This window comes from Phytophthora parasitica (assembly GCF_000247585.1).
Source record: "Phytophthora parasitica INRA-310 unplaced genomic scaffold supercont2.8, whole genome shotgun sequence".
Taxonomy (NCBI): domain Eukaryota; phylum Oomycota; class Peronosporomycetes; order Peronosporales; family Peronosporaceae; genus Phytophthora; species Phytophthora nicotianae.
The window spans coordinates 485,615-509,453 of record NW_008648994.1 but is presented as its reverse complement, the minus strand read 5'-3'; the positions used below and the strand labels follow the sequence as shown (position 1 = coordinate 509,453).

Here is a 23,839-nt window from a genome sequence, read left to right as displayed (position 1 = left end):
ACGAAGCAAGTACTCGTAGCCGATCGGGCTTTATCATCCAGCGCTTGCTGGTCCTATCAACTTGAGCTGGACGAGTCTGATCCAGACGCTGATTCCTCCACCTCAAAGCAGGGCATTGAGCGTAGGTTCGCTAGGTCGTTGAAGACAGTCATGCCCTTGAGGAACTCGCTATTAGCGGTCAGCCAGTCATCCTCAAGGATACCTTCCGTAAAGGTACCATAGGTATCGGCAGGGTTGTATTGGTAGGCACTTTCAGGGTTCAAAGACCATACAAACCCACCCGCCCAGCCACTTTCCACAATCACCTCCATACTCAGATCCGTACAGCGTTGCGTAGTGAGTTCCGGGTGCAGATCCTTCGAGTAAAGACCTCCAAATTCACCCAGTAACAACGCAGACGAGTTGTCGTCGCCCAGAAAGCCGAACATATCGGCCATTGTGGCTTTAATTCGTGCCTTCAGTGTATCATCATCGATCTCGACATAGTCGGAAATTGCACCGTTCGAGTCCTGAGTGCCTCCATTATAGAAGTACGACTGAGGGTAAACAGCAGGAGTATAGTAGTGTGGTGCATAGACCACCTTGTTCTCCGTGCTGAATGTAAGAGGGTAGTCTGCTGCATCCTGCAGACCACCACCGTACCAGTCGTAGTAGTCGTAGTCTGTACCATCGATCGTGACCGTGTGGTCGGCGTTGATGCCTTCCACGAAGCCCATCCAGTTAGAACAGCCGTCTAGCATTCGATCTGCGATCTTCTTGGCTCCAGCGTGGAAATCCGTGTCAGACCCGTCACCCCACGTAGCCTTCGAAGGTTCGTTCTTAACATCAATCCCCATGATGTTCCAGTACGTCTTACTGCAGAGATTATCCGTTAGCGTGTCAATGGCATCCAGGAAATCATCTTCCGAGATCGTGTCGCTGTACCAGAGACTTCCACTATCCGTCGATGTTAGTGTATGCATACTCAGCAATACGCCGATTTTCCGGTATGCCAGCACTTTGACGATACTCTTGAGTAAAGACATGTAGTTCTTGACCGAGATAGCACGATTTTCGGCCGTATTGATCAGTGAAGTCTCTGGTTTTGGATTGGTGAGGATCCAGTTGACACAGAGTGGTAAACGGACTGCGTTGAACTTGTTGTCGGCCAGGAAGGACGCGATCTGGTACGCTGTAGTACCGTTATCAGCGTTATCCCAGAGCCCGAGTGGAATGGCTGTACCGGTTTCCATACCAAACCAGTTGATGCCCTTGATATCCACCGGTACTTCGGTACCATTGGCCGATACGGCAACAATTCTACCGTTTTTACTTTGGTAGTCGGGGAGTTCGCAACCCATATCAGGGTACGATTTGGGGTTACCCACTTCTCCGTCATCGGACACCAAGTCGCTGCCGCTGCCACTGGCGCCGCCTGAGATTTTCTCGCTGTCGGCCTTTCGCTGGGCGTATTCCTCCTGACGTGTCGTGGCGGAGTCGCTCGTGTGAATTGCAGACAACGTGATACCCGCCACAGCTCCGCCAACGACCAGAATAATCAAAGAATTCCTGGCCACATCTGATATAATACATCGACAAATTGGCAAAACGGTTAGCTGAAACCGGGATGTACACTCGAAAAACTGGCAAAAGCGTACCCTGTAGCGACCTTTGTACTGTTGCGTCTTTTCGATGAACCCTGGAGCTGGTTCACTCACCGCAATGTTGCGGTCCATCAACGAGCCACGAGTGAAGACACCAGTGGCACCTACTGCTGTGCCGGGCGCTGCGGATTCGCTGCTGGAATGGCGTGGGGAGCCGGCGTTCATGGTGCTAAAGCGGTTGCCACCCACAGGACCGTAGATTTGCGCCTCGGACGGTTGGCGAAAAACCTCACGCGCCGGTTGCTGTGGGATGTAGTCTTGCTCCGGAATGTCACTTGAGTGCTCGCTGTTCAACATGGCCGAGTAATTGTAAGTGGGCGAGCCCAACATTTCGGACGAAGTGATGAGCGACGCCGACGACTCCATGCCGTGTTCGCGCTCCTGTCCCCGACGCATTATTGGTGCAAGGGCAACTGCGCTGGCTTACGGCAAAAGTAAAGTGGCGGAAGAATTGGGCGAGCATGAAAAATGCGTCGTGCATGCCATATCCTGTCCAATAGTAGAATCAAGTGCAGCAACCGGTCCATAATATGCAAGTGCTTGAGACAGGTCATCCCTCGCTTTAGCGGCCGTAGGGTGTGCTAGCATTAGCATAATCAATCCTAATCTAAGGGGATTGGGATTGAGTGTCACTATTCGTGACCACTCTCATGACTTGAGGTCACTATTGGTTGAAAGAAGTTGGAGGTCAAAAATCAAGGAGATTCAAATTATCAACGCGCTGCCGTTTGGGTTCGGACAAGACGCTCCGTCGTCTATTGCTACTGAGCTTGAACAGGAAACCTTCATGGCGGCGCCAATGTTGCAGCGGGTACGCGCGAGGCACATTATGATCGCAGTGATATCTCACGTCTTGATACGGGCGCTGCTGTGACTGTCCAACAGTGCCAGATGTCGTTTCCCAAAATTCATTTCAGCTTTGGCGGATCTCACAATGTGAGTCACATGGCGACAGAAATTGATGTGGCAAATTGCCACTGGCAACGTGTTGGATTTCCGGTCGGTAGGCAACTGTTGCCTAAATTGGCCGTCGACTATGGTGCAGGCGATGTGCGCTATTCGAAGCATAGCCCGAAAGTTGAGCTCTTTATCAACGTTTCGCTGCGCGACGGCAACGGCAACGGCACCAAGATCTGTATAGAGCACTGTAGAAATTCCTGCTTAGTGGAGCTTGTGTCAAACCGTTTCTAACAAAAAAAAAAAACCTCTGCGTTCGACTCAAACGCAATTTTTTTTATTAAAAAATAAATGTATAGAAAATGTTGGACAGGAAATGTGTTGCATGCAGGGAATCTATTTCCCAAGCTTAAGTTACATAGTTCTTAACGCTATTTAGTCGGAGCCAGAAGACCCCGAGTCCGAGGCCTCCGTCTCGAAGCACGGCATCATACGCAAATGTTCCAGGTCGTTCATGGCCTCCAGTCCCTCCAAAAATTCGCTGTTGGCCGTCAGCCAGTCGTCCTCCAAAACTCCCTCCGTGAACGTGCCGTACGTGTCGGCCGGGTTAAACTGGTACGCACTCTCCGGGTTCAGAGACCACACGAAGCCACCAGACCAACCATTCTCCACCATAATGTCAATAGAATAGTCGGTACAACGCTTCGTCGTGAGTTCTGGATGCAGATCAGTGGCGTACAGACCACCAAACTCGCCTAGCAGCAGCGCGGCTGACTTGTTATCCGCGATAAAGCCAAACATCTCGTCCATAGTGGTTGAAATACGCGTCTTCAGGGTGGAATTCGACAGCTCCACATAGTCTTCGAGTGCACCGTTATCACCGCTGGTACCGCCACCGTATAAGTACGTCTGCGGATAGACAGCAGGAGTGTAGTAGTGCGGCGCGTACACCACCTTGTTTTCGGTTGTAAACTCCACCGGATACTCGTTTGCCTTCTGCAAACCGCTACCGTACCAATCGTAGAAGCTGTACTCGGTATCGTCGATAGTAAGCGTATGAGAGGCGTAGATTCCCTCAACGAAGCCCATCCAGTTCGAGCAGCCTTCCAGCATACGGTTTCCAATAGTCTGCGCACCTACACGCCAATCCGTGTCCTCACCGTCGCCCCACGTGCCTTCGTAAGGTTCGTTCTTAAGATCGAGGCCGATGACATTCCAGTAGGTATTGCTGCAGAGGTCTCCAGTTAGTGTATCCACTGCGTCCAAGAAATCGCTCTGCGTGATGTTGTCGCTGTACCAAAGTCCACCGCTATCCGTCGACGTGAGGGTATGCAGACTAAGCAGCACTCCGATCTTTCGATACGCCAGCGCCTTAATGAGACTTTTAAGCAGTGACCTATAGTTCTTGATAGAGATGGCTCGGTTCTCGGCTGTGTTGATCAACGTAGATTCAGGCACCTGATTCTTGAGAATCCAGTTGATACAAAGCGGCAGGCGCACTGCGTTGAACTTGTTCTTCTCCAAGAAATACGCAATCTGGTACGCGGTCGTACCGTTTTGAGAATTATCCCAAAGACCAAGAGGGATGGCTGTACCTGTCTCCATACCGAACCAATTGATTCCCTTCATGTCCACCGCCACTTCCGTTCCGTTCGACGCAACAGCGTAGATATGCCCGTCCTTGCTCTGATAATCCGGAAGCTCACAGCCCATGTCCGGATACGATTTCGGGTTACCAACTTCACCATCATCCGAAACCAGATCACTACCACTGCCACTCGCACCGCCAGTAATTGCCGAGGCGCCGGCTTTCCGCTTGGCATAAGCTTCTTGACGAGCTGTACTTGCTGTATGTGTGTGCATCGCTGCGAACGTGATGGCAACTGCACCACCAATGATGATCGCCAGAAGTAACACAACACCAGGCCATCTCTGTAATTTAACCGCATATCAAACTGTTAACAACAAACTGAAATACCAAGTGATAACTCTGACACGTACCCGATATCGGCCTTTGTAGTTCTGTGTCTTGGCAGCGAATCCTGCATTTGTCGGGTCGCTCACTGCCTCAATGTTACGATCCATCATTGACGGACGGGGGAGTGCAACAGGAGCAGCAGCGCCACTGCTCGATCCACTTGTGCTGACGCCATTTGCGGCTGAATACGCGAACGTTTCCCGAGTGGGTGAGCTCGCATCGGCCTCGGTGGGGCGCATGCTGTAGGAGAAGCCGCCTCGGTCACTGATGGTCTGTGGGTGAATCTCCGATGGCTCACGGAAGACCTCACGAGCTGGGGTTTGCGGGGTATAGTCCTGGTCAGGAATATCGTGGGAGTCTCCGCGACTCAGCATTGCGTTGTAGTCGTGAGATGGGGAGCCCAGCATCTCACTATTGCTAACCGGAGAGTCCACCGCTGTACCTGTGTCCCGTTGGCGCTGCATGTTGTGGAAAAGCGTCTACAAAGTCCTGCGCTCACACTCTAGTGCTCTCGCGGAGGGAAATTCGAGAATGAACTGGTTGCTGGGCGCTAGTCGCCGCCCGAGCTTTGTGCCGGGCGCGCATGGGTGGCCAGGTCCAGGCTGGAGGTCCGCTGTCATACGCACTGCTTGTCGAGGAGTGCACATACAGAAGCCAACATGTTTTTTCGCAGACCGGACGGCGTGTTGATCGGCAGGAGCCGATTCGCGGTGCACAAAGTGCAGAGACCGATGCATTTTGATCGGAATGGCACCGCCAAGCTGCCAGAACATCCAGGCGTCAATTGTTCAGCACGGTGAGAGAATCAGCGGCATGGAACTATCGACAATGGTGTCGGCGAGTCACACAGCGCCCGACAAGAGGCTGCAGCTCTGCCGCTTGATTCCGCGACGACGAAAGAGCTGCCAACTCACTACAGTTGGAGAGCTGTCAGTGGTCACGCCATGGCGCGACTTCAGTTGCATTACAATACGGCACCAGTAACCGGTAGCAAAACGAGAGGAGCGGCAGGAGATGACCGGTGGCGTTCATCCGATCGGGGCGTCGCGACAATAACTGCACCGAGACCCTAGTTTGAGTCGGCGTTGATGCCCAACGGCAGCAGGTACGCTTGACACCTTATTGTGGGTGTCCTGATTCAGGGTCGTGCTTCAAGCAACTTAACAGCTTGGCAGCTGCAATTGTGCCTTGTGGATTGTGCCGTAACAGTTACGGGTCGGATTTGTGACGTTAGGACCATTGTTTTGAACGTTAGGACTATTTTTGACATCTGAGTCCGACGAACGCAAGATTATCATCAAGCTGATTCCTGCGAATTCGCGATCGAGCGAGGATCCGTGTGGTCGTTACGCGACCTGGATGTTGAAGAGCTGTACGGTAAGAGTCTACCATCCATCCAGCTAACCAGCCAGACCAAGAGCTCGGTTTACGCCTTAGACTCTATAATAGAGGCTTACCAAACAAGCTCAATAATGCCTGCTTTTTACTCCGACTAAAATTATCTTGGTCAAATTAAGTTGATGTGCAGAACACCATGCATGATCCACCTGGAGCGCTTAACATACAAGCCATCATATCTTTCGAAGTTGGTGTAATCGGTTTCAACGGGGTATGGGATAGCGCAAGTGATATCCTTTCTATGGAAAGAGTGGGACGTTGGGAAGATGTGCATCGTCCCGCACCATCCCGGTTATGAACCTGCGCCTTTCCTCCGCATCAAACTTTGATTCAAAGCTCGCGCCATCGCCAACAACCCACTTTGTAATTCGCGCTGCTGAGCCACAACCTCAGTAATACGAACCAGCTGCAAGTGAAGTGATCGCCAGCCAGCCACCACTTGCTATTGCCATTCTCGATCTTACCACTGCCATGGGTGTCGTTCTCCAGCCCATTGATCACCATGAGGCCATTCAGCGCGAGGCATCGCCCGAGTTGGCGCCGCAGTCATGGAGCCGCAAGATGCAGCCCAACTCCACCACCACAACGTGCGTGCAAATGAAACTTAGTCTCGTTAATCGTTGCGACGAACACTCTCCGTCCTGACCACATCACGTTACTCTATCTGTCCTATGCTGCAGACTCGCACTGGCGACGTGTCCTCTGTTTTCACTTCAAGATAGTGCTGACAAAAGCTTAGACATGTCCTGGCCGCGCAAGCGCAAGCATATTCAAGTATCCATGATGCAATCTACCAAAGATCACCAGCCACTTAAGCGCTGGGCTAGCATGGTCATTTCGCCTCGCCGCACTTTGAAGCGCCAACGGGTTGCAGTGGACTGCAGCTACCAGTCCGTCTCTTGGGACAAGAACCAGTCGGACGAGGCCTCGATAGGCTCGCCAAGATCCTTGCAGTACGCTCTTCCTGATCTCACAAGCCACGACACACTACGTGTGCTGCACGCAATGCACACGATTCCCAGCGAGCTGCGCCACCTCAATGGTAGCGCCAGTCGCAATCACCTTCGACGGCGCTGCAAGGTGCGTCAAGTTTTTGGGTGGCGCCACCTGCTGTGCCAAGAAGAAGAGGACGAGCAATTAGCTCGTCGTGTGGTGTGGAAAAGCGCCAAGGCGCTCGACTCGATGAGGATGCGGCCGTTGGCGCGCCAGATCTGGCGGTCTAGCACCGAAGCCACTGGTGGGTTGCAGGATGGAGAGACGGGTGAAGTGTTGTACACTGTCAACAATATCACCCGGGTAGTTCACTCTACGAAGAAACAATACGGAAATCGACGCCGCAGTCGCGACCAGGTCTGGTTGGAGTGCTACCTCGATGACGGGATGCAGGTCTGCGTGGCACGTAAAGAGCTCCGCCAGTTCAGCCAGTATCGTGCACCTGATACATCGGCCACGGAATGTCAGGGCTTCCTGGTGCGGCCAGTGTACACGAGAGCGGTTAAATCACGGCTTGCGGGCTGCTCGCTGCAATGCCTTCGAGCTGTCGATGCGAGTGATTGCGGCATGCAGTCCGCCCCAGCTTTGAAGCAACGACTGATCGACGACCTCCCGCAGCTCACTCTGCAGTGCGAAGAAGATTATCTCTACGATCTCGTTCAGGCTCCACAAGTCCTACTCGACAGCGTCTTCGCCCATGACGGCAGAAACGAACCGTGCATGTCATCATAAGAGTTAACCCTTCTAATTTGAAGTAACTCGATGGTTACGTGATTGCTGTCGCAGATGACGATCTGATAACCCTTTCTAATTTGGATAGATCGTTTTATGCTTTTGTAGAGGTAGTGAGCTTTGACCGTCATTCTGCGACCACTCATCATGGCAACTGCAGCTTCGACCTTTCTCCTTCTGGTCGCTGCGTGGACCGTAGCAACCGCGATGGCATCACTTTCTGCCGCTGAGGAGGCCAAAGTGTCTGCGGATCTGCTGCGTGCGATGGAGAGCGAGCCCGACGCGCGCGTGGACATCCTGGTGCAGCTCGCGTCGCCTTCGCAGGCTGTGCAGGACAGCTGCGACCGCTCAGACTCGGATCGAGCCCAGCGAGCTTCTTGCGTGGCGGAGTCTCTGCAGGATTTCGCCCAGCAGACGCAACAGCCGGTAAAAGATCTGCTTGCTCAGCACAGCGATCTCTACAGCACATCCACGTTTCTGTGGATCAACAACTCGGTGGCTGTGAAGAGCGCGTGTCGGGAACTGATAATGGCGCTGGCCCGGCTGGATGCAGTGGAAAAGATCGACATGGAGCAGGTGTTTGAGATTCAAGCAGGTGCTGGCATGTTCACGGCAGAATAAGCCACTACGGTTTCTTATACAGCAAGATGTCAATGCTTGCTGGAGAGCTATTCTTCATATTCACGTCGTCTTAATCAGGTCAACATGACCCTCAAAAATACTTGATATGTAAAGTAATATACCCCGTCGTGTATAATAAACTATTTTTACGTGATATGAATCAGCACAACCCAAATTGCGTTGGCAACAATCCTGGACATGACATCGCGACCAGCAACAACACATGTACCCAGGCGAGGTTCCACAGGCATCCCAGAACCCAGCCTCCGTCCAGGTTCAGCATCTACTTCTCGGCGCTCAGATCGACCGTATTCGGCGTCAACTTTACCGACTTCCATCGCAAATACGCGCTTCAAGACCTTCCAGGTGCAGCATGATATTTTGTGCCGAAATCCTATCCTCGCAGCAATTGCACAGGAAATCCCATGGAAGAATTTGTTCGACCTGTTCCTCTTGAAGTTCTTTGCTGTTGGAGACCAACTGTGGGCGCAGGGCGACCAACCGCATGAACTCGCATTCGTGCTGTGCGGTGGCTTCCTTGCAAGAAGCATGGACGAGACCACAGAGACCAGCACACCTACGGACATATTCGAAGCAGAAAAGCCGAAGGCACGAGTTTTCGCCGAGAAAATGATTAAACCTGGTGGAAGTCTTGCCGCCTATTCGGTGCTCAAAGGAACACCGTTGCCTTATGCTATCGTGACAACCCGGTTCAAATCCATTTTGTTGTCTCTACCAAGCCAACGACTGAAATCTATAATGCGGCAACTAAAACCAGCTACGCAGGACGTAGTGGAGCAGTTGATTTACGAGAACGAGAAGAAACTAATGGAGTCTCTATCGCTACCATTTCGAGTTCGTCGAGACCCTCGTGTTTCTACAGCTCCAGCAAGCAACAAACAGCGTGTTGGTCGAGCGAAGAAACGGGTAACATCGTCGCTTGTTGATCGCCTCATGGGTTCCTCTGAGAAAAGTGCCATGAAGAGAAGTGCATCTACCTCTGCCGTTGCAGATGCGCCATCGTGGGCATCACTGCAAGTGGCGAAGCCCATGGAATACGACGTCAATTCTTCGTTGCTCATTCTGCACCAGTCTAGTTCCACTGGGAATTTGCACTTGCCGACCTCAACAACTGCCCAATTGCGGTCGTCTAACCTCAGTGCAATAGCTGCCCAGATCGCCAAGAAACATACACAAAGACGTTTGAACAGCATCAAACTGCCGGTGCAGACGGAGGCGTTTCCACCGAGGCGTCTGACCGAGCAACGGGAGCTTTTAGAGAAGGATGGCAGTGGCCATTGTATGGAATTGGTTGAGCAGCTTTTACGGAAGCAACCAAAGCGACTAGCTGTAGATGTGGTGCCGAAAGAGCGAGTGGGTCGGTTGCTAAAGCCTTTGAAAAAGCCTGCAATGATTCCACATACCTCAGGCAGTAACGATAACATGGGAGAGACCATGGGACGGCGTAGTCGAAGAGTGCTCGTGGCAAATCGCAGCGAGCACTTCCGAGACGCGTCGCAGGGAATATTTGCCGACTAAGTATTGTTTACAATAGTGCTTCAGGGATTTCCAAGCGGTTGCTCCCACGGTCGCCCCAGCACTGAATACCGCCGTCTTCGTAGCGAATGCCGCAACCATGATTCCAGCCCAACGTCAGCTCGTCAAACTGCACGTCTGTGGGTGCTGCAGTCACGCCGGAGCGCATACCCCAGCACGTCACCGTTTTGTCTAGCTGCAGAGCGACCAAACATTAGTCACCATTGTGTGCAAATACATTGTAACGGGATCCCAGTGCGCACCTTCAGTCCACATGCCGCAAGTCTGCTCGTGCTAACTAGAATGAACTTTTCATCGCTCGGCGGACTCGCTTGGTTGCGATGATTGTCACCCCAGCACGAGAGCGTGTTGTCTTCGGTCACGCCGCAGGCAAAATCGCCTGGTGATGCCGATATCTGCCGAAAGCGGGTGGTTGGATCCACATTGAGCTGACCCTGCAGTATTCAAACACGATATGTTACATTCATGCACCCCATGGATAATAAAGCGCACTATCGTACATATCCGTTTTCGCCCCAGCACTTGACCGTGCCATCCGTTGCAATTGCACACGAAAAGTCTTTGCCGCAACTGACCTGCACGAACTTACCGCTCGGAGCTTTGGAGATGCCACCCGCCGCCGTGCCTGTAAATCCAGTACGATCCTCGCTCAATCAATGGTATTTTCATCTATCTAATAACAATGCACCGACGTACCCCAACAGCGCACTGTCTGGTCCTTCATGATGCCGCACGAGTGGAAGTCACCGCTGCTGACCTGCTCGAACAGACCCTCGGGTTTCGTCACCGGCGCTCCATCGCCCCAGCACTCGAGCGTCTCGTCGATGCGGATCCCACACGAGTGCAGTCGACCGGTGCTCACTTGGATGAATTCTCCTGGTGGCGGTGAGCTCTGTCCACCATTGTTGACGCCCCAGCAAACAACACGACCGCCCACGTCCTCGAACGACTGCGTCTGGATCGCGCACGAGTGCTCGACACCTGCGGCGATGCTGGTTTCGTCGATGTCCAGAGGGACAATCACGTCTGGTATGACCGGTTCGGTGACTGTAGCATCATTGGCGTCAGCAGCTACGGTCGCTAGCCGTATTACATGCAGCACCAGCCAGCATGAGCGCATAGTGATGGAAGTGGTGGCTAACTGCATTTTGGATCGCGGCTTTTCGTTATTGCAACACTGGTTGGTCAATAATTAACTTCATTTTGACGAATCAGACCTTATCACCAAATGGCTGCGTTTTTGTGACGGAGTTGGTCGACAACTTGAATCCAGTTGTAACTTGATTGCTCACAGCTCGAAGTTTGGGGCAATCACGAGTCTAGATGTCATCGTGGTGCAAAGGCTGCAACAAGGAAATCCACAGCACCGGCATCGTACTCTTAGGCTAGAAGTTTTACATGTAGCGATGTAGAGGTCTATTCAGACGCACGAACTTTCGGGGGAGGTTACGCACTGTGCGTTGAGGATTTTCATGGATGTTAGTGGACGAAGGTACCTACAATCATTTATTATAACTGCAATGCAAGTGTCGCGACTCGCGCACTTCCGCAGAAACACGCGCTGGTGCCAACGAGCAGCTCCAATTTTTACAGAGCAACCTGCAATCCAACCCAGTGCACCCGGTTGGATTACATCGCGACCCTACATTAACCCGAAAGCACCATTTCGCCACAGTCATCTGCGTCTCCATCGCTTTCGTTCATGTTGCAACTTGCAGTCATGAACATGACTCGCACTGGCTTCTTGCTCCTCCCTCCGTCTCCATACAAAAACTAAGATATAGTACTTGCTCGCATAATCTTCGGCCCATCGTTGAAACTTGTATACGTATAAATCTCTATACATCTGCCACAATCTGATATTCCCCCGTTACAAATGTCAAAGACTCCCCCTTCCGAAAAATATCCGGACGGACCTCTCCCGGACGAAAAGAGCCATTCGTCGGGTAACGCGATCAGTTCATTACGCAATTTGCCATCAAGCGCACACGTCAAGCATCGAAACGCTCAAGTCGAACACCGAGTCAAGACACTCCGCTCGAACACCCGAGTCCAGCGCTAGTGTCCTCCCTCGTCTTCTGCTCTCCCATCCCCCGCTTTGGATGTCCGTGAAGAGCTCGTGGACTTTCAACAAAAAGTACCCCGTGTACACCGCCAGCCACTAGGCGCTTCCTCCCTCACGCTTTACCGTCTGAACCAAGCAACAAGAAACATTATCGTCAGTGCAACTATGACTCAACTTGAGCTGCTCGCCCACTCCCCGTTGACCTCGGCGCCTTTCAGCGCGCCAAAGGCCAATTCTACCGTCCCACGTCGCCACGTCAATGGCAGCACCTTGCTACGTCGCGCGTCGTCCGCTAGCCCCTCGTACGACACGATCGAGTGCAAGGCTCTGATCCTCGGCTGTGGTGTGGCTGGAAACGCCGCCGCTTTGCGCCTCGCTAACCAGGGCGTCAAGGTGACAATGCTAGCCGCCGCTGAAGACCCGAACAACTGCGCCACTTACTACGCCCAAGGCGGCATCATCTACAAGAGCGAGGACGACACGCCTGCTCTTCTGTCCTCCGATGTCCACCGTGCCGGTGCCGGTGTATGCGAAGATATTGCCGTCCAGAAACTGGCCGTCGAAGGCCCTGGACGTGTCGAGGAGTTGCTGCTGGACGTGGCTAACGTGCCGTTCACTCGCAAGGATGACGGCGAGCTCGCTCTCACGCTCGAGGCGTCACACAACCGCGCGCGTATCCTGTACAAGGCCGACCACACGGGCCGTGCCATCTCCACTAGCATGGTCCAAGCCGTGCGGGACCACCCGAACATCGTGCTGCTCACTGGCCGCAGCGCCTTCGAATTGGTCACCAACGACGCCGGTGAGTGTGTCGGTGCGTTGACTGTCTCAACCAAGGGCAAGGTAGAGCACTACCGCGCCCCGTTCACTCTGCTAGCCACTGGTGGTGTGGGTGACGTATACAAGAACACGTCGAACCCCGAGGGCGCTCGTGGTGAAGGCATTGCGTTGGCTGCTCGTGCTGGTGCTAAGCTCAAGAACATGCAGTACGTGCAGTTCCACCCAACCACGTTGTACATCCCTGACGAGCGTCGCTTCTTGCTGACCGAGGCGCTACGTGGTGAAGGAGCCATCCTACGCAACAAGAGCGGCCGTGCCTTTGCCAAAGACTACCACCCGGACGGTGAATTGGCTCCACGTGATGTGGTTGCTCGTCTCATTTTGGCTGAGATGGAGAAACAGGACGAACCTTGCATGTACCTGGATATCTCGCACGAGGACGCTGACTGGATTAAGAGCCGCTTCCCGACCATCTACCAGCACTGTCTTGACCGTGGCATCGACATGACTAAGGAGCCAATGCCTGTGGTTCCTGCCGCTCACTACCACTGCGGTGGCGTTGAGGTTGACCTGCAAGGCCGTACCTCTGTGCCTGGTTTGTATGCTGCAGGTGAAGTGAGCTGCACGGGTCTCCACGGTGCGAACCGTCTGGCTTCGACTTCATTACTGGAGGGTCTGGTGTGGGGCTGCAGCTCTGCTGATGACTACATGGAGCGTATCAACTCGTTCGACTCAGACAGCTCCAAGACGGAGGAGGACCCGTTCGCCAATCTGAATGGCTTCCGTGATCCGTACCCGAACGAGATTGAGGAGGTGATGCTGGCGACCCAGCGCATCATGTGGGAGTCTGTGGGCCCCATTCGTACGGCTGCTGGTATGGACAGCGCGGTCGATAAACTCGCGCTGCTGGAGGTCAAGGCTGACAAATTGCACCAAGAGTGCCGCGTCACGCGCGAGACTGCCGGTCTGCGCAATGCTGTTCGCGCTGCCAAGGAGATCGCTCTCGCCGCTCTTAACAGCCCCCTGTCGGTGGGCACGCACTATATTGTGCAGGAGTAAGCTGCTCCTGCTCCACTTGTGATCGAGCAAGGCTCGACTAGTTCATTTTCTTTCGTTTACAAGCAATTGTCAGTCCACATTGGCAACTTTTGGTTGCCCTTGTGGTGACCGACCTGCATTTATTGCCGACAGAATCAAAAATGATGCATTTTCAAAGTGTCAAACACCTTTTGAGTTGTTTTTTTACAAGCTATTTTCCATTTATCATCCACCTTGAATTCCAACAAACTCGCTCATTGTATTTTTTTTGGGGGGGGGGGGGGACATAAGCTTTTCTGCAAAAACATTGGGGATGAGAGCGTTTTCTGTGGGCATCGATGCGAGTGTATATGACACATACTACGTGGGAGACGTGAAGAAGGCGTTGGGTGCCTGACAGACTTCGAGCTGATGGATCCGACACTATGGTTCAAGAACGTTAATACTTTGGAGACAATTTTCAACCAGTGAGGGCAAGGTGTACGTGCTGGTAGTGGTTCCGAAACAAACCGAGGAATGTCTTTTGAAACTAGAAATTATGAGATTTATTGAAAGCGTAGTAGTCACGCCGTGCAATTTGCGAAATGCTTCCAGGATTCAGGTAAACCGCTGTGAGATCGCAACGGAATCGTGCATCAAGCTGTCGAGGTTTACATAGGTAGAAGATAGTAGTGTCGTCGATTGACACAATTGAAATCTATTGCTAGTTTGCCAAATTAGTCTAATGACCTGTGTTCATTCTAGTAAAGTGCAAAGTGCCAAGAGCTTTTCAAAAAATGTTAAGCAACGTGTTACACCCACAAACTTTCCTCTTCACTTCAACTAGTGTGTCACACCATATAGTGTAACACACATGACTTCACAAAGTATCATCACGCACGATGCCTGCTCGACGCGTCACCAAGTTGGAGGCCAAGGCGTCGGCTGCCGCCGCTGCGGAGAAGCGCCACGAGCAGCTGGACGAGATTCAGCTATGGCTACCGTCTTTAGAGACAGCGTTGTCCTTGCTCGTTCTCCCGCGCGCTGCGTCCGCTTTGTTGAGTCCCATCGCGGACTGTGACGAGACATTCAACTACTGGGAGCCTCTGCACTACCTGCTCTATCGCTTCGGTTTCCAGACATGGGAATATTCTCCAGTCTACGCTCTCCGCTCCTACTTCTATCTACTACTACACTACGCGGTGGTGAAGCTTACAGCCTTCGGTTCTACACTTGGACTGCTAGCAGACCAGAAGCTGCTACTGTTCTACGGTCTACGCGCCGCGTTGGGACTACTCTCAGCCTACGCAGAGGCGCTGTTCTACCGTTCTACCAGTCGTCGCTTCGGTCGCCGTACGGCGCGCTATCTACTGTGCATTCTACTCTTCAATGCCGGTATCTTCCACGCCAGCACGGCCTTCCTACCCAGCACCTTCACGATGGTGCTGGTTATGCTATTCAGTAGCGCGTGGATGGACAAGAACCACTATTTAGCTCTCTTTTGGGGAGTTGTGGCTGTACTCTGTGGTTGGCCCTACGTCGGTGTACTCTTCATCCCATTCGCAGTCGAGACGCTCTACACTCGAGGACTTATCAAGAGTATCGTGGTCGGTGTGGCTATTGGAGGAGCAGTGTTGGCTGTAGAATTGGTAGTCAACTTCCACTACTATCAGCGGTGGGTACTACCAGCTTGGAACATTGTTGTGTACAATGTTCTTAGCAACGAGACGGACTCGACGCTGTACGGCACGGAGCCACTGAGCTACTACCTGTTGAACCTGGCACTGAACTTCAACGTCGTGGCTCTATTGGCTGCACCTGCAGCGCTGTTTGTATTCGCGTTACCTGGTCACTATGAAACGAGCAAGTTGCAGCTGTTGGCGTACTTGTCACCGATGTACGTATGGGTGACCATCATGTTCACTCAGGCACACAAGGAGGAGCGCTTCCTGTCTCCAGTTTACCCATTATTTTGTCTGGCTGCTGCCATTACACCCAGTGCAGTGGTTTATCGTATCAAACGCTTCTTCAGTCATGCACCTGCAGTGGGTAATGGACTCACGAAGGTGTTGGTAGTTGGAATACTGAGTATCTACGCTCTACTCTCCGTTTCTCGGGTTGTCAGCAACGTCGTGAACTTCAGTGCTCCACTTCGTGTATACCAGCATTTGTATGCTAAGGTATTACCGAATCCGGAGAGTGGCATGCTGCTTGACGCTCCTAATGCTGCTACGCCCACAGTGACGCTGTGTCTGTTGAAGGAATGGTATCGTTTTCCTACCAGCTTCTTCATCCCGTCCAATTCTACCAAAGTGGAGTTTGTCAAGTCTTCATTCTCGGGTCTACTGCCTAAAGCTTTCGAGCAACACGAGAACGGCACTTCGATTATTCCCAGTGCTATGAACAACCAGAACCGAGAGGAACCAAGTCGCTACGTACCGCTTGAAACTTGCGACTACGTGGTGGATTTGAATCTACCAGGACAACAGGAAATTAAGTTCTGGGAGGAGCCCACAACGTGGGAACTCGTGCACTCGGAGCCGTTCCTCGATGCAGAACGATCTAAATCGCCGTACCGATCGTTCTACATCCCCATCCTCACTCCACAATACGTTAAATATGCGGACTACGCAATCTACAGACGCAAGAAAACTACAGCGAACTAGGATGGTAGACTACTTCACCCACGGTACAGCACAGATGATTCCACGCTCAATTTTGCCTTACATTGCCACTCATTATTCAAATTGGACTCCTCTCAACTCTAGCCTCGGTTGCCATCACTTCTTACAGCTTCGAGTGGCTCAGCTCGAGTTTTGCGATGGTGCGCATGTGCACCTCATCGGGTCCGTCGGCGATACGCAGCGTGCGCAGAGCAGCGTACAAGTACGATAGGATAAAGTCCTGACTCACGCCAGCAGCGCCGTGGATCTGGATAGCACGGTCGCACACGTCCAGCGCCATGTTGGGCGCCACGATCTTTATCATAGCGATAGCTTGCTGAGCAACCTTGTTGCCGTGCTTGTCCATCTGATGTGCGGCCTGCAGAGTCAACAACCGCGCGCTGTCCAGTTCACAACGCGACTTGGCAATCTGAGAGCACACGAGCGGGTTCTCGGCCAGTAGCTGCTTGAACGCCGTCCGCGTCTTGGCACGTTGCACCATCAGCTCAAGACAACGTTCAGCAGCTCCGATCGCACGCATACAGTGGTGGATACGACCAGGTCCGAGACGAGCCTGAGCGATCTCAAAGCCGCGACCTTCGCCGAGCAGAACGTTGCTGAACGGGACACGAACGTCCTTGAACAGCATCTCCATGTGTCCGTGCGGTGCGTCGTCGTAGCCAAACACGTGCATAGGCCTCACGACCTGCACTCCAGGCGTGTCCATTGGCACGAGGATCATCGACTGCTGTTTGAATGAACTCTCGTTGGCTCTTTCGGAGTGCTTACCCATAAGAACGATGATCTTGCATCGCGGGTCCCCAGCTCCCGAGATGTACGTCTTGTGGCCATTGATGACATATTCCTGACGCTGCTCGTCACGCACAATGCTCGTTTCGATGTTCGTGGCATCAGACGAAGCCACACGCTTCTCCGTCATAGCAAAGCAAGAGCGGATCTCGCCCTTGAGCAAAGGAACGAGCCACTTGTGCTTCTGCTCCACAGTGCAGAATCGCGTGAGGATCTCCATGTTGCCGGTATCCGGTGCCGAGCAGTTGAAAACCTCCGGAGCCAACACAAGGGACCGTCCCATCACTTCACACATGAGTCCGTACTCGAGGTTGGTCAGGTCTCCACCGTAGTTAACGTCAGGTCCGTTACCGCCCAGTGCTGGCACCACACACTCAGGCAGGAAGAGGTTCCAGAGTCCCAAAGCCTTTGCTTCAGCCTTCAGCTCGTCGATAATAGGAGGAACAATCTGCCATTCACGACCTTCTTCGCGAGCCTTGGCGATCTGAGCAATGTGTACATACTCAGCAGGATACACACGGTTCTGGCAGAACTTCAAGAGCTTCTTGTAGATCTGCAGCGCATGGGGACGGATAGGGAAGGGCAGGATGTGCTCCAACTCTGGCTCAGGGTAGATATCCGCCGACGCGTCCATGATGTCGTCGCTCATAGCCAGTAGTCGGTCCATTGTCGTCTTGGCGCACGCAGCATTGGCCGACGACGCGTTGCCTAGTAGTGCACGGGCGTATACTCCGTGGCAGATCGCAGCGAAGCGGTAAACTACCATTCCCATAAAGAAGTTCCACGTCTGAGTGGTTAACGGAAAACGTCTGGCGCGACGACAGTATCCTAGCAACAAGTCACTCTCCGACGGGATGCCTAGTTTCTTCAACGGAGCATCTGATAGTCCAGGAGTCATGATAGTGTTCGAGTTGTCGAGGGGCAGTCTGTAGGTTGACGCCAAGGTGGCTACATCCGAGAACGGATTGCCAATAGTACACAGCTCCCAGTCCAAGATGGCCAGCACACGTGGCTCGGTCGGGTGGAAGATCATGTTGTCAATGCGGAAGTCTCCGTGGACAATACTGGCTCCCTCTGCACGGGTCGTGGCCTTCTCGGCGTCGTCAGCGTTCTGTTCTAGCCAATGCTGCAGCTGCGTCATCTTTGGGTTCTCCTTGACTCCAGCCTCAGCGAAGACCTTGTGACTGCCCTGCACCTGTCGGCTCCAGCGAGCCACAACGCGGTGACAGTATTTCTCAGGGCGACCGAAGTCGGCCAACCCGATCTTCTTGTAGTCCAGCTCGTGCAACTTAACCAACGCATCCAATGCCGAGCTGTACATGGCGTAGCGGTACATCGGCTTAATGCCAGGCAGCGAAGGGTCTTGGAAGATACGGCCATGTACGTATTCCATGAGGTAGAAAGGCGTTCCGATGACCTTCGGGTCCTCACACAGCAGCACGGCGCGAGGCACAGGCACCTCCGTGTGCTCCAGCGCTTCTAACACACGATATTCACGCTCTACAGCGTGCGCTGAGGGCAAGATTTGCCCGTGCGGCTTCTTACGCAGCACCCATTTGGCCTTCGAGCCGGCCATTGTCAGCAGATAGGTGGGGTTAGATTGGCCATGCTGGAACTGACGGATGGACGCGATGGCGCCGTGCGACGCGCCCAGTCGCGAGTGGATGTAGGCCGTCAGTGCGGGGGCGTCCAGCGCCTGGCGAACGTCTTGCTGCGTCATGGATGCGGGACTCGAGTAGCGCGACGACAATCACGAAATGAAGATGAAGGTGCGGAAATGGAATACCTTCAAGATTTGATGTGATGTGTACGATGATTGATCTTAAATTGCAGGTACAATATAAATACAGAAGCTAAAGTATGGATTTACTTGGAATAGTTTACGTTTCTGTTGCATTATTATCGTTAAATAGATACATGATGTTTGACGGGGTAATTGGTGTTGCGTAAACCGTTCGATATGTCAACTTCAACGTGAAGTGGCCAAAGCTTACGTCGAACACGACGAGGTTGAGACCAACGTGCTCGTAGGGCAATGATCATGGATCTGTTTGTGCGTTTGGATTGTATTCAACGGTATGTATTGCGTTTTCTTAGCTGGTGCAATTTTGAGAGCGTCTCCTAGTTAGTTGGTCTCGTTGAACTCCTTGTTAAGTGCGCCGCCAATGACCAGGTGCATGATCTCGGACGTGCCCTCGTAGATCTCCGTGATGCGTGCGTCGCGGTAGTGGCGCTCAGCAGGCATCTCCGACACGTATCCCATGCCGCCGAGGACCTGGATGGCCTGGTGGGAGCACATGGTGGCCGCCTCCGACGCCTTGAGCTTCGCCATGGCCGCCAGCTTCGTAAACGGTCGACCAGCGTCCTTCTCCACTGCAGCCTTCCACGTTAGTAGACGTGCAGCTTCAATCTCTGTGGCCATAGTCGACAGCTTGGTCTGGATAATAGGATTCTTAGCCAGAGGCACACCGAACGTCTTACGGGTCTGTGCATACGCGATAGCACAGTCGTACGAGGCCTGAGCAATACCCAGAGCCTGCGAGGCAATACCGATACGACCCGAGTCCAGCGTGATCATAGCGATCTTGAATCCGTCACCTTCCTTACCGAGCAGGTTTTCCTTGGGGATCTCGACGTCCTCAAAGATGAGGTTTCCAGTGCTAGACGCACGGATTCCCAGCTTATCCTCCTTCTTGCCCAGTGAGAAACCAGGAGTGTCGGTCGGTACTAGAAACGCGCTGATACCCTTGTGCTTGAGCGACTTGTCCGTCGTAGCAAACACGATCGCCTGGTCAGCGTCGTGGGCGTTGGTAATCCACGCCTTGGTGCCGTTAAGCACGTATCCCTTGTCAGTAGCGCGAGCCGTGGTCGAAGCAGCACCTGCGTCACTGCCGTTGCTTGGCTCACTAAGTCCGAAGCAGCCCAGCTTCTCTCCGCTGGCGTAGGGAGTCAAGTGCTTCTCCTTCTGTTCCGGAGTGCCGAACTTGTCCAGTGGTGCGCAATACAGCGACTGAAAAGACAGAGTAAACGCACTGTTAGTCTATCGGCATTTAACGTTATCAGTTGGCAGACTCACGTTGTTGACGGACATGACGACGCCCGTGGAAGCACAGCCACGACTGATCTCCTCCATGGCGATGGCGTAGGCGAGATAGTCGAGACCGGCGCCTCCGTACTTGTCGTCAATGGCGACGCCCATGAGTCCCATCTCACCGAGCTCCTTGACCTGCTTTGCCGGGTATTTGTGTTCCCTGTCGAGCTCCCCGGCAATAGGCTTAAGGTTCTTGGCGGCATACTGCTGGCACATATCGCGCAACATGGCATGCTCCTCCGGTAGCGTCGACAGGAAGCCGATGGAGCGCGTCTGTGTGCGTCTGTATTGACAAACCCGAAAAGATCGGTTAGACAAGCTGTAAAGGCCGCAATTCAGCGTTTAAAAGGCTGGACTAGCGGTAAAAATTCGCAGATGAACGTACGCGTGCTTTAGGACGGAAGAGGACGTCGCAATGACGCGGTGTAGAGGCTTGGAGAACATATTAAAGCAGGTCTTGGGACGTATGTGCGTGCAGCGGCGAAAGGAGCGGAATGAGGTTGAATCGACGTCAGTGGATCAGTTCGTCAAGGAACTGAAGTTCGACGATCTTATGTGATTATGCAGGTTGATCAACATATAAAGAATGATAGAGCGAAATGTAACCTTGATTTTGGTGAGGTATCGCCTTTGCTATGCAAGGTTGAAGTTAATTATCAAAGTCGAGAGAGAATCAAAAATGGCGGATGTGCACGGCAGATCAACTTGGAAATGTTGACGTGTGAAGGTACTGAGCTGGTTGACGTTAACGCTGTTGTTGGCATATACTTGGAAGTACCATTCTTGCAATTCCTTGTTTCTACTCGTACAAATACTGGTGTGTGTTGCTCCTACTCGTGGTTGTGAGTGTTTCTCTGTCCTAGCGTGGTCATAAAATCGAGCAACACGAGTTGTTGTTGGCTCCGATGGTGCATGGGCCGTGCTTGACCTCCCACACGAGATACTCTACGGCCTCGCGCTGGAACGTCTCGGGGCAGACATAATCCCAGCCACTGTATGCAGCCTGTTCCTGCTCCGACAGCTTGATACCCTTGACAATCGAGATGTCGAAGGAGCCAATATCTGCTTGTGACGCCGCGTTGATCTCGTTGTCCGGCACGAACGGCGGTGGCACCTGCATCTGCTCCATCTGTGCCCAGTCAATAGATGAGAAGAACCGCATACGCTTGATCTCCTCGGCTCCTTTCGCTCCTAATCGCTTTGTTGGGTCTCGAATCAGCAAGTCTACAGACAGTCAGAAGATTAGCGCTCATGTTACGTGAACTAAAAAAGAATCAAAAGTGTAAGTGTAACTTACGCTGGATGAGTTCTGCTGCTTCGGGGGAGAAATACTTGGGATCGTAAGCCGGTGTTAGCTCCAACGTGGCCTTGTCGTAAGCCTGTTGCTTGTCCTCGTGAAGAGCCTTCGCCTTGGATGTCCGGAAGGGACATTTACCGTACAGAAGTTCATACACTAAGCATCCATAGCTCCACCAATCCACCGTCTGATTGTACACCAACCGGTTCCCATTTTCGTCTCGAAGTAGCATTTCTGGAGCCCAATATCCTCGAGTTCCGCATCTTCCTGTTAGAGTTGGAGTCACCTCCACGGCTAATCCTAAATCTGAAATGCTGCAATTTCCCTTTTCGTCAAGTAAAATATTTTCTGGTTTCAGATCCCGGTACACAATATTTTTCTCGTGCAAATGTTGAATGCCCAGTAGAATTTGAGCAGCCCAGAATCGCACTTGAGTCTCCGAGAATCTTGCACGGTTGAGATGGAACGATAAATCGCCACCAGTCCGTAGATCTAGCACCAAGAAAAGCTCCTCAGGTGTCTGGAAAGAATATTTCAAGCACACGACGAATGGAGAAGAAATCATAGCGAGGATCTTCCGTTCAGCCAGACACAATTTCTCTGCGTGTTTCTTCTTGATCATCTTCTTGTTCATCACTTTCATGGCGTACAATGACGCAGATGTCCGCTTGATACATCCATTCACCATACCGAAGCCACCGCGTCCTAGTACACGGAGCACAGTGAAGTCATCTTCACTCACTCGTCGCTTTTGCAGGAACAGGAACGCGATTAATCTCTTGTGGAACGCAGAAGCTCGAAAAGCCTTCAGATGATATTGTTCCAGACTGCAGAGTACACAAGCTTCCAACTCATCGAACAGTGTCAGTGCACTTATCCTCGAATCCGAGCTCAAACGCTTGTCACTCCGCAGTTTCGATACTGAGCTCTCCATCCCCAGATCATTGAGCTCGCTTGTCGACACGGTGCTAGTTGTAGGGCTCGTGGGGCTGCTATCTCGTACGCAATTCATCGAATCTCCACGGTCGGAATCTGCCTGTTTGCGCTTGAAGACAGCGCTTATCCGCTGCACCACGTCGCCTCCAACACCAAGAGGGCTTGCCTCAGTAGATACGCTATTAAAGATGCTACGTACGTCCGCCCGAGTCACTGAGGACTCATTCTTGCGCCAAAACACAATCCCATTCGTCGTCATTGAAGCCACGTTTAGCTCGTCCAGACAGCCAAGAGACATTCGTGTTGGACTGGGACGACCCACAGGAGGACTGTGCAAATTGGTGCCTCGTCCGCCAGCTGAAGGGGAATATTCCGACCCGGGGGAAGTCGACGCTGTGGCTGGAGAGATGGGAGACGTCTGGTGCAGTCGAGACTCTGTTCTCGTGGCTGGTGTCCAGATTGTGAGGCCATTCTCCCTTGTAGGGGTATGAACGGCAAGTCCGGGGGTAGCGTTACCAAAGAATAGGTCCCAGATCTCCCTGGCTTTCATGCTGCGCTGCTCGGGCGTCTGCAGTGTGCGGAATTTGGTAACTTCGACTAAGAAGTCCAGTTTCTGACTCCCATGCTGCTCCGCCTCGCAGAACCGGCGGAAGAAATAGAAGCCTAGCGGCATATCCAGCAAATTCTCGAGACCGAGCCAGTCGTTGCCCAGCGCGCGCTCTTGGCGGTCCACGAACTGCGTCAATTCATTGCTCGATGGATTGTAGAAGGCTGCGGTGGGCCCGCGCTGCGAGTTGGTCACCGCGCCAATATACTGCGCGTCCTGGATGGCATCGTGCAGCTCGTCCATTGTCGCTGCCTGCTGTGCCTTCGCCCTCCGCAGTACTCAAAGACTGCGCTGGATGGAGGTCGATGATGGTGCTGGGCGGCCAAAAATATCAGCTCCGCTGCCACGTTGACTCGCGAGGTTTCTTCACTTTAAATATGAGTGACACGCGCGGTCTCTATCTTTCACTGGCACGAACGCGTTTGAAAAGATGGAAATAGCGCGAGGACGCGGAGCGATTGATCTCGCTATGAAAAAGATAGCTGTGGAGAGTGGAGACCTCGCGGCCTGGCCTGGGCACTTGGAAGAATGACGAGGACGCGGTGCTGTGATTTCGAACACTGATATTGGCTTCAAGTATGGTCAACCATATCTGAGCTTCAATATTCACAATTTTTTTGCGCTTCAACTGAAGTGTGCGACTTGAACAGCAAATCAAGCTGGGAAGGCGTCATGACTGTCGACTATTGCAGGGTAATGGCAATAATGTGCATTTGTTGTTATTGTGTACAATAGGTTTCGACATTGACATCTT

The 23,839-nt window shown here is 52.7% G+C and overlaps 12 protein-coding genes across 14 annotated transcripts; 6 read left to right on the top strand and 6 right to left on the bottom strand.

Annotated features, from left to right (window-relative positions):
* Nucleotides 1-56: 56 nt before the first annotated feature.
* PPTG_05787 (hypothetical protein) lies at nucleotides 57-2,039 on the bottom strand (the record flags this gene model as incomplete). The annotated part of the gene is made up of 2 exons (XM_008899510.1): nucleotides 57-1,558; nucleotides 1,649-2,039. 2 exons carry the CDS (start codon nucleotides 2,037-2,039, stop codon nucleotides 57-59), a joined length of 1,893 nt encoding a protein of 630 aa, XP_008897758.1.
* An 807-nt stretch (nucleotides 2,040-2,846) lies between these two features.
* Nucleotides 2,847-5,632, bottom strand: PPTG_05786 (hypothetical protein). Its single transcript, XM_008899509.1, has 2 exons — nucleotides 4,542-5,632; nucleotides 2,847-4,472 (listed from the first exon to the last, which is right to left on the bottom strand). The coding sequence occupies exons 1-2, from the start codon at nucleotides 4,980-4,982 to the stop codon at nucleotides 2,976-2,978; spliced, it is 1,938 nt and encodes a 645-aa protein (XP_008897757.1). The 5' UTR covers nucleotides 4,983-5,632; the 3' UTR covers nucleotides 2,847-2,975.
* PPTG_21748 lies at nucleotides 5,238-6,092 on the top strand. 2 transcript variants are annotated; one of them, XM_008899933.1, is made up of 2 exons: nucleotides 5,238-5,623; nucleotides 5,774-6,092. In XM_008899933.1, exon 1 carries the CDS (start codon nucleotides 5,266-5,268, stop codon nucleotides 5,500-5,502), a length of 237 nt encoding a protein of 78 aa, XP_008898181.1. In that variant the 5' UTR covers nucleotides 5,238-5,265; the 3' UTR covers nucleotides 5,503-5,623; nucleotides 5,774-6,092. The 2 variants fall into 2 exon arrangements, with proteins under 2 accessions (XP_008898181.1, XP_008898180.1); XM_008899932.1 differs by having other exon boundaries at nucleotides 5,694-6,092.
* Nucleotides 6,093-6,657: 565 nt separating this feature from the next.
* On the top strand, nucleotides 6,658-7,641 carry PPTG_05785 (hypothetical protein; the record flags this gene model as incomplete). Its single annotated transcript, XM_008899508.1, has 1 exon — nucleotides 6,658-7,641. The coding sequence occupies one exon, from the start codon at nucleotides 6,658-6,660 to the stop codon at nucleotides 7,639-7,641; it is 984 nt and encodes a 327-aa protein (XP_008897756.1).
* A 207-nt stretch (nucleotides 7,642-7,848) lies between these two features.
* PPTG_05784 (hypothetical protein) lies at nucleotides 7,849-8,262 on the top strand (the record flags this gene model as incomplete). Its single annotated transcript, XM_008899507.1, has 1 exon — nucleotides 7,849-8,262. One exon carries the CDS (start codon nucleotides 7,849-7,851, stop codon nucleotides 8,260-8,262), a length of 414 nt encoding a protein of 137 aa, XP_008897755.1.
* Nucleotides 8,263-8,441: 179 nt separating this feature from the next.
* PPTG_05783 (hypothetical protein) lies at nucleotides 8,442-10,154 on the top strand. Its single transcript, XM_008899506.1, has one exon. The coding sequence runs from the start codon at nucleotides 8,461-8,463 to the stop codon at nucleotides 9,799-9,801; it is 1,341 nt and encodes a 446-aa protein (XP_008897754.1). The 5' UTR covers nucleotides 8,442-8,460; the 3' UTR covers nucleotides 9,802-10,154.
* PPTG_05782 (hypothetical protein) lies at nucleotides 9,472-11,020 on the bottom strand. The gene is made up of 4 exons (XM_008899505.1): nucleotides 10,516-11,020; nucleotides 10,320-10,444; nucleotides 10,062-10,253; nucleotides 9,472-9,994 (listed from the first exon to the last, which is right to left on the bottom strand). The coding sequence occupies exons 1-4, from the start codon at nucleotides 10,964-10,966 to the stop codon at nucleotides 9,809-9,811; spliced, it is 954 nt and encodes a 317-aa protein (XP_008897753.1). The 5' UTR covers nucleotides 10,967-11,020; the 3' UTR covers nucleotides 9,472-9,808.
* Nucleotides 11,021-11,793: 773 nt separating this feature from the next.
* Nucleotides 11,794-13,972, top strand: PPTG_05781 (L-aspartate oxidase). The gene has a single exon (XM_008899504.1). It carries the CDS (start codon nucleotides 12,050-12,052, stop codon nucleotides 13,721-13,723), a length of 1,674 nt encoding a protein of 557 aa, XP_008897752.1. The 5' UTR covers nucleotides 11,794-12,049; the 3' UTR covers nucleotides 13,724-13,972.
* A 592-nt stretch (nucleotides 13,973-14,564) lies between these two features.
* Nucleotides 14,565-16,574, top strand: PPTG_05780 (hypothetical protein). The gene has a single exon (XM_008899503.1). The coding sequence runs from the start codon at nucleotides 14,584-14,586 to the stop codon at nucleotides 16,345-16,347; it is 1,764 nt and encodes a 587-aa protein (XP_008897751.1). The 5' UTR covers nucleotides 14,565-14,583; the 3' UTR covers nucleotides 16,348-16,574.
* PPTG_05779 (hypothetical protein) lies at nucleotides 16,120-18,924 on the bottom strand. Its single transcript, XM_008899502.1, has one exon. The coding sequence runs from the start codon at nucleotides 18,872-18,874 to the stop codon at nucleotides 16,469-16,471; it is 2,406 nt and encodes an 801-aa protein (XP_008897750.1). The 5' UTR covers nucleotides 18,875-18,924; the 3' UTR covers nucleotides 16,120-16,468.
* Nucleotides 18,925-19,180: 256 nt separating this feature from the next.
* PPTG_05778 lies at nucleotides 19,181-20,792 on the bottom strand. Of its 2 annotated transcripts, XM_008899500.1 has the most exons (3): nucleotides 20,631-20,792; nucleotides 20,231-20,528; nucleotides 19,181-20,164 (listed from the first exon to the last, which is right to left on the bottom strand). In XM_008899500.1, exons 1-3 carry the CDS (start codon nucleotides 20,687-20,689, stop codon nucleotides 19,280-19,282), a joined length of 1,242 nt encoding a protein of 413 aa, XP_008897748.1. In that variant the 5' UTR covers nucleotides 20,690-20,792; the 3' UTR covers nucleotides 19,181-19,279. The 2 variants fall into 2 exon arrangements, with proteins under 2 accessions (XP_008897748.1, XP_008897749.1); XM_008899501.1 differs by lacking the exon at nucleotides 20,631-20,792 and having other exon boundaries at nucleotides 20,231-20,606.
* Nucleotides 20,793-21,113: 321 nt separating this feature from the next.
* PPTG_05777 (AGC/GRK/BARK protein kinase) lies at nucleotides 21,114-23,328 on the bottom strand (the record flags this gene model as incomplete). Its single annotated transcript, XM_008899499.1, has 2 exons — nucleotides 21,114-21,469; nucleotides 21,543-23,328. The coding sequence occupies 2 exons, from the start codon at nucleotides 23,326-23,328 to the stop codon at nucleotides 21,114-21,116; spliced, it is 2,142 nt and encodes a 713-aa protein (XP_008897747.1).
* Between the last annotated feature and the right edge of the window lie 511 nt (nucleotides 23,329-23,839).